This window comes from Drosophila subobscura, chromosome J (genome assembly GCF_008121235.1).
Source record: "Drosophila subobscura isolate 14011-0131.10 chromosome J, UCBerk_Dsub_1.0, whole genome shotgun sequence".
NCBI lineage: Eukaryota > Metazoa > Arthropoda > Insecta > Diptera > Drosophilidae > Drosophila > Drosophila subobscura.
The window spans coordinates 20,175,307-20,186,365 of NC_048532.1; the positions used below are offsets into that span (position 1 = coordinate 20,175,307).

General features: G+C 45.8%; 3 protein-coding genes across 5 annotated transcripts; all 3 read right to left on the minus strand.

Moving 5' to 3' along the window:
- Positions 1-927: 927 nt before the first annotated feature.
- Positions 928-3,291, minus strand: LOC117893567 (3 beta-hydroxysteroid dehydrogenase/Delta 5-->4-isomerase). 2 transcript variants are annotated; one of them, XM_034800236.1, is made up of 4 exons: positions 2,653-2,706; positions 2,047-2,422; positions 1,715-1,990; positions 928-1,650 (listed from the first exon to the last, which is right to left on the minus strand). In XM_034800236.1, the coding sequence occupies exons 1-4, from the start codon at positions 2,689-2,691 to the stop codon at positions 1,049-1,051; spliced, it is 1,293 nt and encodes a 430-aa protein (XP_034656127.1). In that variant the 5' UTR covers positions 2,692-2,706; the 3' UTR covers positions 928-1,048. The 2 variants fall into 2 exon arrangements, with proteins under 2 accessions (XP_034656127.1, XP_034656128.1); XM_034800237.1 differs by lacking the exon at positions 2,653-2,706 and adding an exon at positions 3,222-3,291 and having other exon boundaries at positions 929-1,650.
- Positions 3,292-3,422: 131 nt separating this feature from the next.
- On the minus strand, positions 3,423-8,512 carry LOC117893568 (protein rogdi). Its single transcript, XM_034800238.1, has 8 exons — positions 8,365-8,512; positions 7,325-7,449; positions 6,457-6,578; positions 5,990-6,061; positions 5,759-5,890; positions 5,523-5,680; positions 5,119-5,449; positions 3,423-4,691 (listed from the first exon to the last, which is right to left on the minus strand). The coding sequence occupies exons 1-8, from the start codon at positions 8,373-8,375 to the stop codon at positions 4,623-4,625; spliced, it is 1,020 nt and encodes a 339-aa protein (XP_034656129.1). The 5' UTR covers positions 8,376-8,512; the 3' UTR covers positions 3,423-4,622.
- Positions 8,513-9,233: 721 nt separating this feature from the next.
- LOC117893571 (troponin C) lies at positions 9,234-10,724 on the minus strand. 2 transcript variants are annotated; one of them, XM_034800242.1, is made up of 4 exons: positions 10,575-10,724; positions 10,323-10,500; positions 9,839-10,090; positions 9,234-9,319 (listed from the first exon to the last, which is right to left on the minus strand). In XM_034800242.1, exons 1-4 carry the CDS (start codon positions 10,584-10,586, stop codon positions 9,291-9,293), a joined length of 471 nt encoding a protein of 156 aa, XP_034656133.1. In that variant the 5' UTR covers positions 10,587-10,724; the 3' UTR covers positions 9,234-9,290. The 2 variants fall into 2 exon arrangements, with proteins under 2 accessions (XP_034656133.1, XP_034656134.1); XM_034800243.1 differs by having other exon boundaries at positions 10,578-10,718.
- Positions 10,725-11,059: the final 335 nt, after the last annotated feature.

Consider the following 11,059-nt stretch of genomic DNA (forward strand, 5'->3'; position numbering starts at 1 on the left):
CAACAAATAAACATATAGTTAAATTCAATAATGTTAAGCATTCGACGATGAGCAGAACAAACAGAACAAACAAACTGGCGGTTAAAGAAATTCAATTATTAATAAGGACCCTCGAGCAAAAGAGCCGATCAGAAGAGAACTAAAGTATGCGGCCACCATACCACAACCATCACCACAACCACCAACATCCCAGCCACAACATCAGCCACCACTACACCTCACCTCACCAACACCATCCACATTTGTGAACACACATACACGCCAAAAACACAAAAGAAATGGGGGAAGGAGAGCCAGAACCCACTCGGACGGCAGCGAAATTGCATAAGTTTATAGCAGACAAAGAGAGAGACCCAAACGAACATTGCACTCACCCACATCCACATGGAGTACATCCAGCAATACATATATATGCAGGGTAAAGGAATCACTTTGTGCCACGTACGAGGAGTGGGTGGGATGGTAAGCTGCGGGGAACTCCTCGAGAGAGCGAGCAGGTAAAGATCGGCCGATGAGCTAAATGCATATTGAATCACACACACATTGACACACACACAAAAAGAAGCAGCAAACTAAAACATGATTTTAAACAGAATGAAATTAAATAATGGCATAATAAGTTAAGCTATGGAACATAAGTTTAAAAAACAAACGGCAAAGAAACGCTCTAGAGCAACAAAAAAATAAACAACAACCAACAACAACAAAACCAAGACAAACAAATATATATATATATATATGAAATAAAAATTATAATGAAAGTAACTGAGAAATAAATAAATTAATTCATAATGATAAATAAACAAATATGAACATTGTTCAAAAACATAAAACATCAATTGTGTTTTGTATTCATTTCACGGTGGGTGTGTGAGTTTTCCCTTTTCCCCATATCAAAGAGGATTTGTTTAGTTAACAAACAATAACCAATTTATTGAACTATAGCTGTGGGAGTGGAGCAGGGGCAGTACATAAAAATCCAACTTATAATATAAAAAAATACAACTACGAGTAAGCAACATAATGTGTGGGATAATCCGTGCAAATCTCAGCTGGATTTCTTGAGCTTATTGGCCTGTTGCTTCTGGTCCCACCATCGGGCGTACCACTTGGCACTGCGCTCGGCACTGGTGTCCGCATCGAACAGTGGCATGTAGTCCATGTGTATCGCGGCGCGGAGTCGATTGTACATCAGCATGGAGGACGTGTAGGAGGCGATGGCACGGGGCGAGTAGTGCAAACGGTATTTGGTGTAGGGATAAGCCACGCGCACCACCACCTCCAGCAGGAAGGCGAGGAAGAAGAACAGAAAGTGGGGCAGATACCACCAGCTGGTCTTCACCTTGAAGCGCTCGCCGAGCAGGGCCATCTTCTGGATGAAGCGCGATACGTCGTTGATGCCCGTGTCGTCGGTGACGAACACTGGCAGGCCATTGACCGCCTTGCTGGAGACCTTCAGAGCCTTGTAGGCACAGAGGTGGCCCCAGGCCACGTTGCCGGCGTACACCAGCTGCTGTTTGCCCCCGACTCCGGCAATACGTGGGAAGACCCAGCCACGCGTCGACAGATACTCAAAGGTCTTTGTCACAAAGAGCGAGTCACATTCGCCGTAGGTCAGCGGGGCACGAATGGCACAGGTGGCCAAGTAATCTGCCAAGAGAGTTTTAAATGAATGACGCTACCCGACAGCTAGGACAGCTAGGCCAAGACTCACCCTCCTGGTTCTGGAGTGGTGCTCCGTTGGAGTTCAGAACAATGTTCTCGCCCCTGAGCTTGCTCGAGGCGTAGCCGGCAATCAGGAACTGGCTGTCCTGCTCCCAGAGCGTGGCGCCGTCCAGGGTGGGTGTGTCCGTCTTGGATTCCGTTGAATTGATGACCGCCGAGAAGGTGCTGCGCCCCTTGAAGGGCACAAAGCACACGGACGTGCAGCTGGTGTAGACCAAACGCTTTACATTGTTCTGGATGCACAGGTCCACCACGGCCAGGGTGCCTGAAATTAATCAATTGTTAGTTGGAGTTGGCAATCCCAAGCGAACACTCTCTTACCCTTCACATTCACACGGTCCAGCTCCTCGTAGTTGGGCGGATACTCGATCTTCACCGAGGCGGCGCAGTGGAAGACTCCATCCACTCCGGCAAAGACTGGGTTGAGGCTCTCGCGATCGACGCCAATGTCGCCTATAAAGGTGTGCAGTATGGGCGTTTCCGGATGACCGATGTTGTTCTTGTAGGGCACAATGTCCAGCGAACGGACCTCCCTGATGCCCAGCTCAGTGCGACGCTCCAGCAGCTGCTTAATGATGTGCTGACCCAGAAATCCACTGCCGCCCGTTACGAGCACCACATCGCCGTCACCGCTTCTACTACTGCTACTGCTGCTGCTCATTGCTGGTTGATGGCTAATGGCAACTGGTTGTTGGAACTACAAGTACAAGACAAATGCTGCAATGAGACCAAATGCAAGGTAAAATTCGTGGAGTGAAGTTTCCGTCAGAATGGTTTTAATTGGTGGTCGAGATTGTCGTTAAACCTGGGCATACACATATAATAAGCCATTTAAACCAGCTCATCACGGCCTTCTTCGAGGGTCAGTAAATCTTGTTTCGGAATGACTAGGCGGGTTTTCAAATGATCGTCTTGTCTTATGCTTACGTGACGCTCCTCTACCGGTCTAGCAAAGGTGATATACATCCGAGTATTGTTAGTTCACATATTTAATTCATGCTCTCTGTCTGGCTCAAGTCGCTGGCCTTTTCTCTGATTACTCTCATTATCATAGCGGTAAAATTGGTTTTGTTTTGCATTTAGTTTTACAACATCCAAGTTATAGTATCATAACTTTTCCTCTAACGTTCATTTTTCGGCTTTGTGTGTTACTCGGCCACGGTCAACAGTTTTGTGTGATTTTATTTAGCAGCACAGCCAGTCCAAAGGCCAGCAGCGTCTTTTGTGCAGACTCCTATGAAAGACTCGCGGCAGAAAGTCAACAACAAATGCGCTAATGTTGACGCTGGGCTGGCTGACTTCGCGGTTACAACACATGCAGCACAATAATTACTGCGAACTGGTTTCCCTGTCTATTTCGACATTCAAACGTCAAAGCACTTGATCTAGGCACTTCGACTTTTATTGCAAGTCCAGGAGTCCATTTAGAACAGCAAATTGCTAACGATCGACAGGGGGAAGTAGCCACAAACTATGATCTCAGAAACCGCGCTTACCAGGAGATAAAACGCTGTATAAAAGTAACAATCCAAACTGTCTGCTTGCCGACTTTGAAATGTCTGATGGCCCAAAACAAACCGACTCTCAAATGATAGCCAGACAGATGGGCTTTCGTGAGCTTTCGATAGGCAGCAGCGCGCTGTGCTATCGATCGATGGTGTCTATCGGTGGGCGCGCAAAAGATAAGACTTTGAAACTGCTGGTAAAATGTAATTTTTATTCAACAACAATTAAATGAATGTGGACAGTAAGTACGCTTAATTTTACATAAATAGTTGTCTTCATTTTGTTGTCCCAGGCATCTCGGGACGGGGAGTGCATAGGCAATTGCAATGTTCAATAAGTACAGTGATAATTGTTTTCGTTGCGTTTCTCTCTTAACAAACTTTTGAGGTTTACAAACGTTAGGGTTAACGAGAAGTAAAAGGCCGTCGATACAAATGACTTTGGATTACGAGTTAGGAATAGAGTTCTTTAGGTTTTGTTTTAGGATTAGGTGCACTTAACCATTAACGAACAGATATACAACAGGTATACGGAATACGGTTACGTTTACATTTACGTTTACGATTACGATTACAAATACGAATACAAAACGGTGTTTAGTACAATTAAAAATTCTGTTCACATTTCGGTTTGGTTTATTACAACAATATCATGTAAATGCCAATGTAAATGTAAGTTCATATATGCAATATATGTCTGTTTGTATGTATTCAATTGTAGATAAGTAACTTCCCCTTAAGTACTGCACGACTTTTAAGTACTGTAGGACTGACTGTATGGATTGACTGCTGCTGACATTGATTACATTGCACGGACAAACATAAATAGTGGGATAGCACATTAACATTAGATTACACTGATTACAGATTACAGATTACACATACGAATAAACTATAATTATCTATCAATTTCAATAGTTACACATACAAAAAACACATCTCAGTTTTTCATTTATCATTCTAGTGCTATTTAGATGCATTTTGATGCATAATTGGAGTGACGTGAAGCGATGAATTTAGAACTCAACTCAAGTTCTATATAGCTATATATGGTATATGGTAATAGTAATGGTATTATAACATGAATGCTGATTGTGTATATATTAAACTAGCTGTATAGTATGTGTATAACGTTGTCGTGTATATAGAAGTACATATGTGGTATTTAGTACGCATGGGCATTATGGTTGCGGGTATGGGTGTGCCTTTTCCAGTAGCAACTTTTCAACTAACATTATTTACTTTGCTATTACACGTACGATTCTTTATTAGCTATTATTGTTGTTATTGTTTTTTGTCGCCAACGATTCCACCACAGTTATCGGATAGGGTATCCAGGGTATCCATCCTATCCTGTCTGCTATCCTTTCTGCCAGTTTGCCAGCTTGCAATTCAGTACGACAATGCCGAGGGCGACCGGGAGCCGACTGTGAAATCTTTATACACCGAAAACACAGAAATCTGCGGAAGAGTACAAATGTCAAATTAAAAATACACAAATAACTCTTGCTCATATCCCCATATCCATATCCCATATTCCCATCCCCCTCATTGCTGCCACACTTGCCAATCTTCATTTGGGCCAATTTAATTGCCGACTTGCGTCACAGTCAAGAACTGCATGCAGCATGGCCCTGGCAGTCGGCCAACATTTACATATACAATTTGGCAGCATCTTGTGGGTGGTTCGGTGTTGAAAATGGGACACCATGTGCTCTTATAGGGCGGTACGATGACGATGCCAATGAGTTATCAGTTCAAGAGCAAATGCCCTTATCAGAGCAGAACAAAGTAAATCCCCAAAATGAAGTAATTGATGTGTGGATGCTTGTACAGCATGTTTATCCGTATCTTTCGTTTTAGGAATCCCCGCAGCGGAACACTGTACCTTGTCTTTTAATTGCTGGCACAGTTTCTGGCCATTCATCAGCAGCAGCAGCACATCGTTGAGCCACTGGACAGAGGCTTCCGCCTGCCGGGAATCGAACCGCATCGTGCCCTGGTTGTTCAGCAGCTGGTAAACGGCAATGATGAGCTTGTGGCTTTGCAGATAAAAGCTGACGGCCAGATCCTCGGGCAGGTTGGGCACCAGCGACTTCATGTTACGCCCCTTGATGAGCTCGTCGATGGGCTTCTTCTTGGGCACCAGCAGGCTGGTGCGGCCCCGTTGCAGCGCATCGAGAATGTTGCCTATCACATGCAGCACTTCATCGGAGGTTCTGGCGCGTGTAGCATGCGGGAAATGAATATTAATAACCTCGCATCTCGACAACAATGTCGAATGTGACTCACTTGAAGTGATAAGAGTCATCAACGTCGTCAATGTGATTGATTGCTGTCTGCAGATGATTAGCGGCATCCTGAACCTGCTGCAGCTTCCACGGCGAGTCTTGTGTGATTGAGGTACGTTGCGTTTGGCTTGGAGCTTTGCACAGCTTAAAGCTAATATCCTGCAAGCACACAAACACACACACACGATTAGTCATCACATACATACATGTGTACATGGAATGATTAACTAAACTTACCGCCTGTGTTATGGCATCGCCCGTTAGGGTTAGGACCGCCTTCAGCTGATCGGGCGACACGGTGAGTATGAACTTTTCAGTCTTCTTTCCCTCGTTTTCGTAGAGCGGCACTGGAAATCGATGCGCACACTCCTCCAGTGTGGCACAGGTGGGGAATGGGTGCCAGATTAGCTATGCTATCTCTTGGATTTGTTTTGCTTTTTGCTTTGCTTTGCTTTGCATAGTACTTACCACCAGAATGGCTCGCAGTTGTTTCAATATCGCGTGTACTTCTTGCCGCAGCACCCATTCGAATTCAATTTGCTGTGGCGGGAATGTTTGCATATTTGTTTGTGGGTTTGTTCGTATGTTTTGTGCGATAGCGCCAGAGAGTCGCACAGCACAGAACAGCAGAGCACCCAACCAACGGCCACAGAAATAGGTCGTAGTCGTCGTCCCACCAGACAAATGGCACGTTCCGTGAACAAATCAATAAAGTCAGCATTTTGCGGGGGTTGGCGAGGGTACGAATGAAGAAAGAGCAGACACAGAATCAATCAATAATCAATAAATGGCTAAAGGGGCACGCACAAAGATTAACCCGATTAATTGCACTACATTTCGGCAACGGCAAAGGCACAACGTCTGTCCGTCTGTCTGTCTGACTGACCGTCCATCCCGTTCCGTTGATTGTTGTCATGGTTTTTTAATTTACGTACCAGGTTCAGGGCCTCCTCCCGCTCCGTGTCCACGAGCATTTTCATTGCGCTCTTCGGCTTTTTCCGCGCTGGGATGTATCTGCGTTTGTTCTCAGCAACGCCAGCAATTTGTATTGTGAGCGCTGTAAATTTTGTTATTATTTTAGTTGTTGTTGTTTAATAAATACTGAAAGCAGTGTGACCGCGGAATCATCGACAAAATATACCGACAGACCCTCGGAAGTACACCCTTGCATTTTCAGAATACACTCTAAATATACCGTAATCTTAAATAATTTTCCTCGACTTTGACCTTCTGTTTGATATTACCAGCTTGCAAGGACTTTTAGCACTGAAACAACAATTTAATCTGTTTGAAGAAGCAATTTGACACATTTTAAATCCTAATTGTTATGGGTTTGACCTTGTATTCTATAAATTCAAACATTCAATTCACCCCTTCTGGAAGCAAGGCAGCTTCGTATACAGTATGTAATTGTATGCAACATGTAGAGATATGTTAACTGATATCATAACAATTTTTAAAAAACAGCGCGCGCAACCAAAGAGATAAGAGATTCTATTATTTTTCTGAAAGGGATAGGGAAGGAATATAAGTAAATATTAGAATGAGCTTGGAGCTTATTGGGCTAAACTCCGATATATCCGCCCGATATTGGAGTATTGTTCTTGTGTGTGGAGTCCTTTATACAAGGAGCAACAAATTCTATAAAATAGCTAAAGTTCGACAACAGTTCTGGGCGCACTGCAATGTCGCTGTTATATGTGCGTGCTGTTAACGAACTAAAATGTTATCGATATGCTGCTGCAAGCTGCCCGCTGTGACACTCGCTTCTGACAGTTTCAAATTCAAAAAGTGTTTACTTACGCTTGCGGATTGGCGGGGGCGTCGTCAGCAGAGCCGTCTCCGGCACCGTGTTCAGGACATGCTGGTGATACCCGCTGCCACTGCGCTGGCGGTGGAGCGGCTGGAACGACCAATTCGTTGTGGGGCTGGAAGGAAAAAAACAAGTAGAGAGCTCAGGAAGACCACGTACTGTTATTATTTCACATTATTTCGATTTGTTTGCGTTGGTGAATTGAGTTTGCTTTAGATTTTGGCTTGATTTGATTCAAACTTCGGTGCTAATTGGCACTCGGCAGCTGTTGTTGTTGTTTGTTGGTGTTGTTGGTGTTGTATGACTCACGTCACACGGCGTCCCACAGCTTTCGGCGCTGACGTCGGCGTCTGGTTTCCGCGCACCAACTGAAGAATTTACCCGATTACCCGGTTCGCACAAACTGCATTCGCATGCGCATGCATTTACGAGTATGCATATACGGCGGGGTTCCCATCGAATCGGATCCACTCCGCTGCACCCCGCACTCCGCACCGACCGAGCTAGCGGAGACGAGACGGGACCGATCGGATTGCATTGAATCACTCGCCTCGTGGCTGCAGCGCGTGTCAGCACTCTCTCACTCAGACATGGCAAGAATTACAAAATCGAATGACTGCCTGCCTACCGCCTGCCTTCCAAACACAAAAAAAAACAAATCAGCTTATCAAGCCACAAAATGCTGGCCTGGCCAACACATACACTCGCACTGACACATACGCACAAATTTACAACAGCCGCCCAGCCGTTTATCAGGTCCATTTTTGTTTTATAATTTATTTGATAAGCCAATGTCAAGAAAAATGAAAAGGCCACAAACAAGAGTATCGCATCGGATTGACTGGGGCTTTTAAAGCATTTATGCCATCATAAATTTTATAGGCACGACCGTTCCGGCGGTGTTGGTGGTGGCGGCGGCGGCTGCTTTTAGCACGTTCACATTCATTTTTGGCCAAAACAAACAGAACGCAGCGGAGTTGTTATTATATAAATAACGGTAGACCAGAGACACTGTAGCACTTTCTTTTACCTCTGCGGCATGTTGGATGGATGGATGGTTGATCCTGCTGCTTCTTTATCAATTGCAAACACTTGTGGCGCGTACCCACATTCACTCGAATTTATCACGAGACAAGACAATGTCAAAGGCACAGCGGGGTGTGTGTTGCTCGGGGGAAACTCTGTGGCCCCTTTGGGTTATGTTCCGTTTGGTTGGTTGGAGGTAGAATCAGAAGCAGAAGCAAAAGCGGTACAAACGCTTTACGCTGAGCGCTCAATGGCAGCGGAGGCCGATGGCAGCAGCAACGGCAACGGCAACGGCAACAGCAACAGCAACGGCAGCAACGATAGCGACAAGAGCAGCGGCAACAATGACGATCCACCGACGGCTGACGACGGACGGCGGCGTCCGAGGCCAATGCTCGTTTGTAGACTTGTAGAGTTAACGTGGTTAAAAGTTGTGGAAGCTTTCGGCAGCTTTCTTCAGCTGCTTGTCGGTTGCTTGGCGGTGTTCGCTGTTCGGTGGCTTTCGGTAAGCGGCTGCAAGAAGTGGACAGACAACAGGTTGCTTGGTTTGTTGTTATAGCGCATAACACTTTATTTTTTTTTGCATACACAGCATTCCGTTGTTGCTGCTCTTTTAGTATAAAAAAGTAGTACAAAAATTTCTATTTCTACTAGTATTTGGCATTATTTTGTTGGATTTGTTTGCACTCCGACCCGAACACAGGAGAATACAGTCGTGGGGGGGGAGTGAAACAAGTGTGCAAATATAAACAGTCAAAACGTGTGCCCAACAGGTGTACAGGTGTGTGTGTAGAGGTGTATAGGTGTGTGCATGTGATGCAGGTGTGCGTGTGTGAATGGGTATCGGGTGTTCTGTGTTTCTGTGTCTGTGGTGGTGGTTGTGGTTGTGGTTGTGGGCGTGGTCATGGGCAAAAGACGCAGTGCGTCTATTTACTCGCCGGTCATCATCTCCATGAATTCTGTAAATTAAACAAAATGACAGACATTAAACCGATGGCAGGGGAGGAGAGGGGCGTACAGCGCATATCGCATATAACAACCGCTATATGCATTTAAAAATAAATACTCGTATTCCATAAACAGCGAGCGTGGAAAATAAAGAAACGGAGGCGAGAAATGTGTATGGAAAACGTTGTGCCGGACGGACGGACAGGCGGCAATCGAATTTTGTATGTCGCGCCTAAAAATAGCCAGCGATATGCTCCATGAGAGCTGTGATCAAGTTGTCATAATCGAGGCGATCTCAAGATCACCCACAGCACGAACACGAACACCAGCACCATCATCATCATCATCATCATCTTTTTCATCCTCAGCTGGCCCCAATGATCAGATTCGAATTTATGATTTGCCAGATTGTGTGGGTGGGTGTGTGGGTGGGTGGTGTGTGTGTGGAAACATTGGGGTGGGGCATAACCGAAACGCAAGCCACTAGAATGAATGAAAATACTGTATGGCATGGAGGCCACGCGACTCACCGTCGAAATCCACTGTACCGGAACCATCACTATCGATCTCCTCGATCATCATGTTGAGTTCCTGGTCGGTCAGCTGATCGTCGAGCTCCTTCAGGATCTCCTTCAGGCAGGTGGTGGGAATGAAGCCGTTGCCCTGCTTGTCGTACAGGCGGAAGGCCTCACGCAGCTCCTTCTGCATGGCCTCGGCATCCTCCTCCACAATGAATTTGGCAGCCAGCTGCACGAACTCACCGAATTCCAAGCGGCCGGACTCTATGGAAGAAAAAACAAATGTATTAATAGCTGCCCAAACTGCTGGAAACTGTCGGAGCTGAGTCGAAAATACAGCTAATTATCTGCCGCAGGTTTACGATGATAATAAATCAATGACACTCACTGACTAAGTGAAATTTGATCATCAATATTCGGACAGGCCCTGCCAGGCAGTGCCACGCAACAATGAATCATATTTTCGCTCAACTTCTCTGAACTTTTGATCACTTACTGTCCTCATCGACCTCCTCGATGAGTTCCTCCAAGATCTTCTTGTCGAAGGGCTGACCCATCAGACGCAGGATGTCGGCAACCATTTCGGTGGGAATGGAGCCAGACTTCTGGTGATCGAAGCTGTTGAATGCCTTCTGGAGCACGGCAATCTGCTCGGGGGTAAGATCCTCATCTACCTGGTCCAGTAGAGTCAACCAAAAACACAATTAATATCACACTAGGGCGAAACACTTAAATGGTGAGGCCTTACGACGCTGCTCATGTTGCTGCTGCTTGCTGTTTGCTTTCTGTTTCAAGTTTGATCACAATCTCACGAGCCGATCTCCGTGGAATCTTCGTGCCTACTACGACGCTGCGCGGATGCGTTTTCCAAAATATAGCACAGAAAGAACATCGGGATTGCCCATCTGAACTTGCCACACACAGAAACCCGAGCACGAGCACGAAAACAAGATCCCCGAGCGTACGATCGGATCGCTGGTGTATATACATATATATATGTATACATCTGTTTGTAGCGCTTTTCCACGCCGATGCCTGTATTTTATTGTTTTTTAGAAATAACTGTAAATGTGCTATCGGAAAAAGCAGAAATAAAACGCCCAAGGCAGACCCCAGCGTGCCCGTGGACAAAGGAGAGGGCGACGGCTGACCCGACAGAGAGCCGTATAGTGGTTTTCCACGGACAGCAATCGGAGATGGAGCGGGAGTGGGAAGCGAAGCGAGAGCAGCCGG

Coding starts and splice junctions, on each gene's coding strand:
- LOC117893567 (XM_034800236.1), bottom strand. CDS start 2,691: ATGTATATCACCTTTGCTAGACCGGTAGAGGAGCGTCAC. Junction 2,423..2,652: donor GACCGGTAGAGGAGCGTCAC/GTAAGCATAAGA, acceptor TTGTACTTGTAG/TTCCAACAACCAGTTGCCAT. Junction 1,651..1,714: donor ACCACTCCAGAACCAGGAGG/GTGAGTCTTGGC, acceptor CTCTCTTGGCAG/ATTACTTGGCCACCTGTGCC.
- LOC117893568 (XM_034800238.1), bottom strand. Junction 6,579..7,324: donor GCCCCCGCCAATCCGCAAGC/GTAAGTAAACAC, acceptor CAAAATTTACAG/CGCTCACAATACAAATTGCT. Junction 5,891..5,989: donor AACTGCGAGCCATTCTGGTG/GTAAGTACTATG, acceptor GCCACACTGGAG/GAGTGTGCGCATCGATTTCC.
- LOC117893571 (XM_034800242.1), bottom strand. Junction 10,091..10,322: donor CGAGGAGGTCGATGAGGACA/GTAAGTGATCAA, acceptor TTTCTTCCATAG/AGTCCGGCCGCTTGGAATTC. Junction 9,320..9,838: donor CGGTACAGTGGATTTCGACG/GTGAGTCGCGTG, acceptor TTTAATTTACAG/AATTCATGGAGATGATGACC.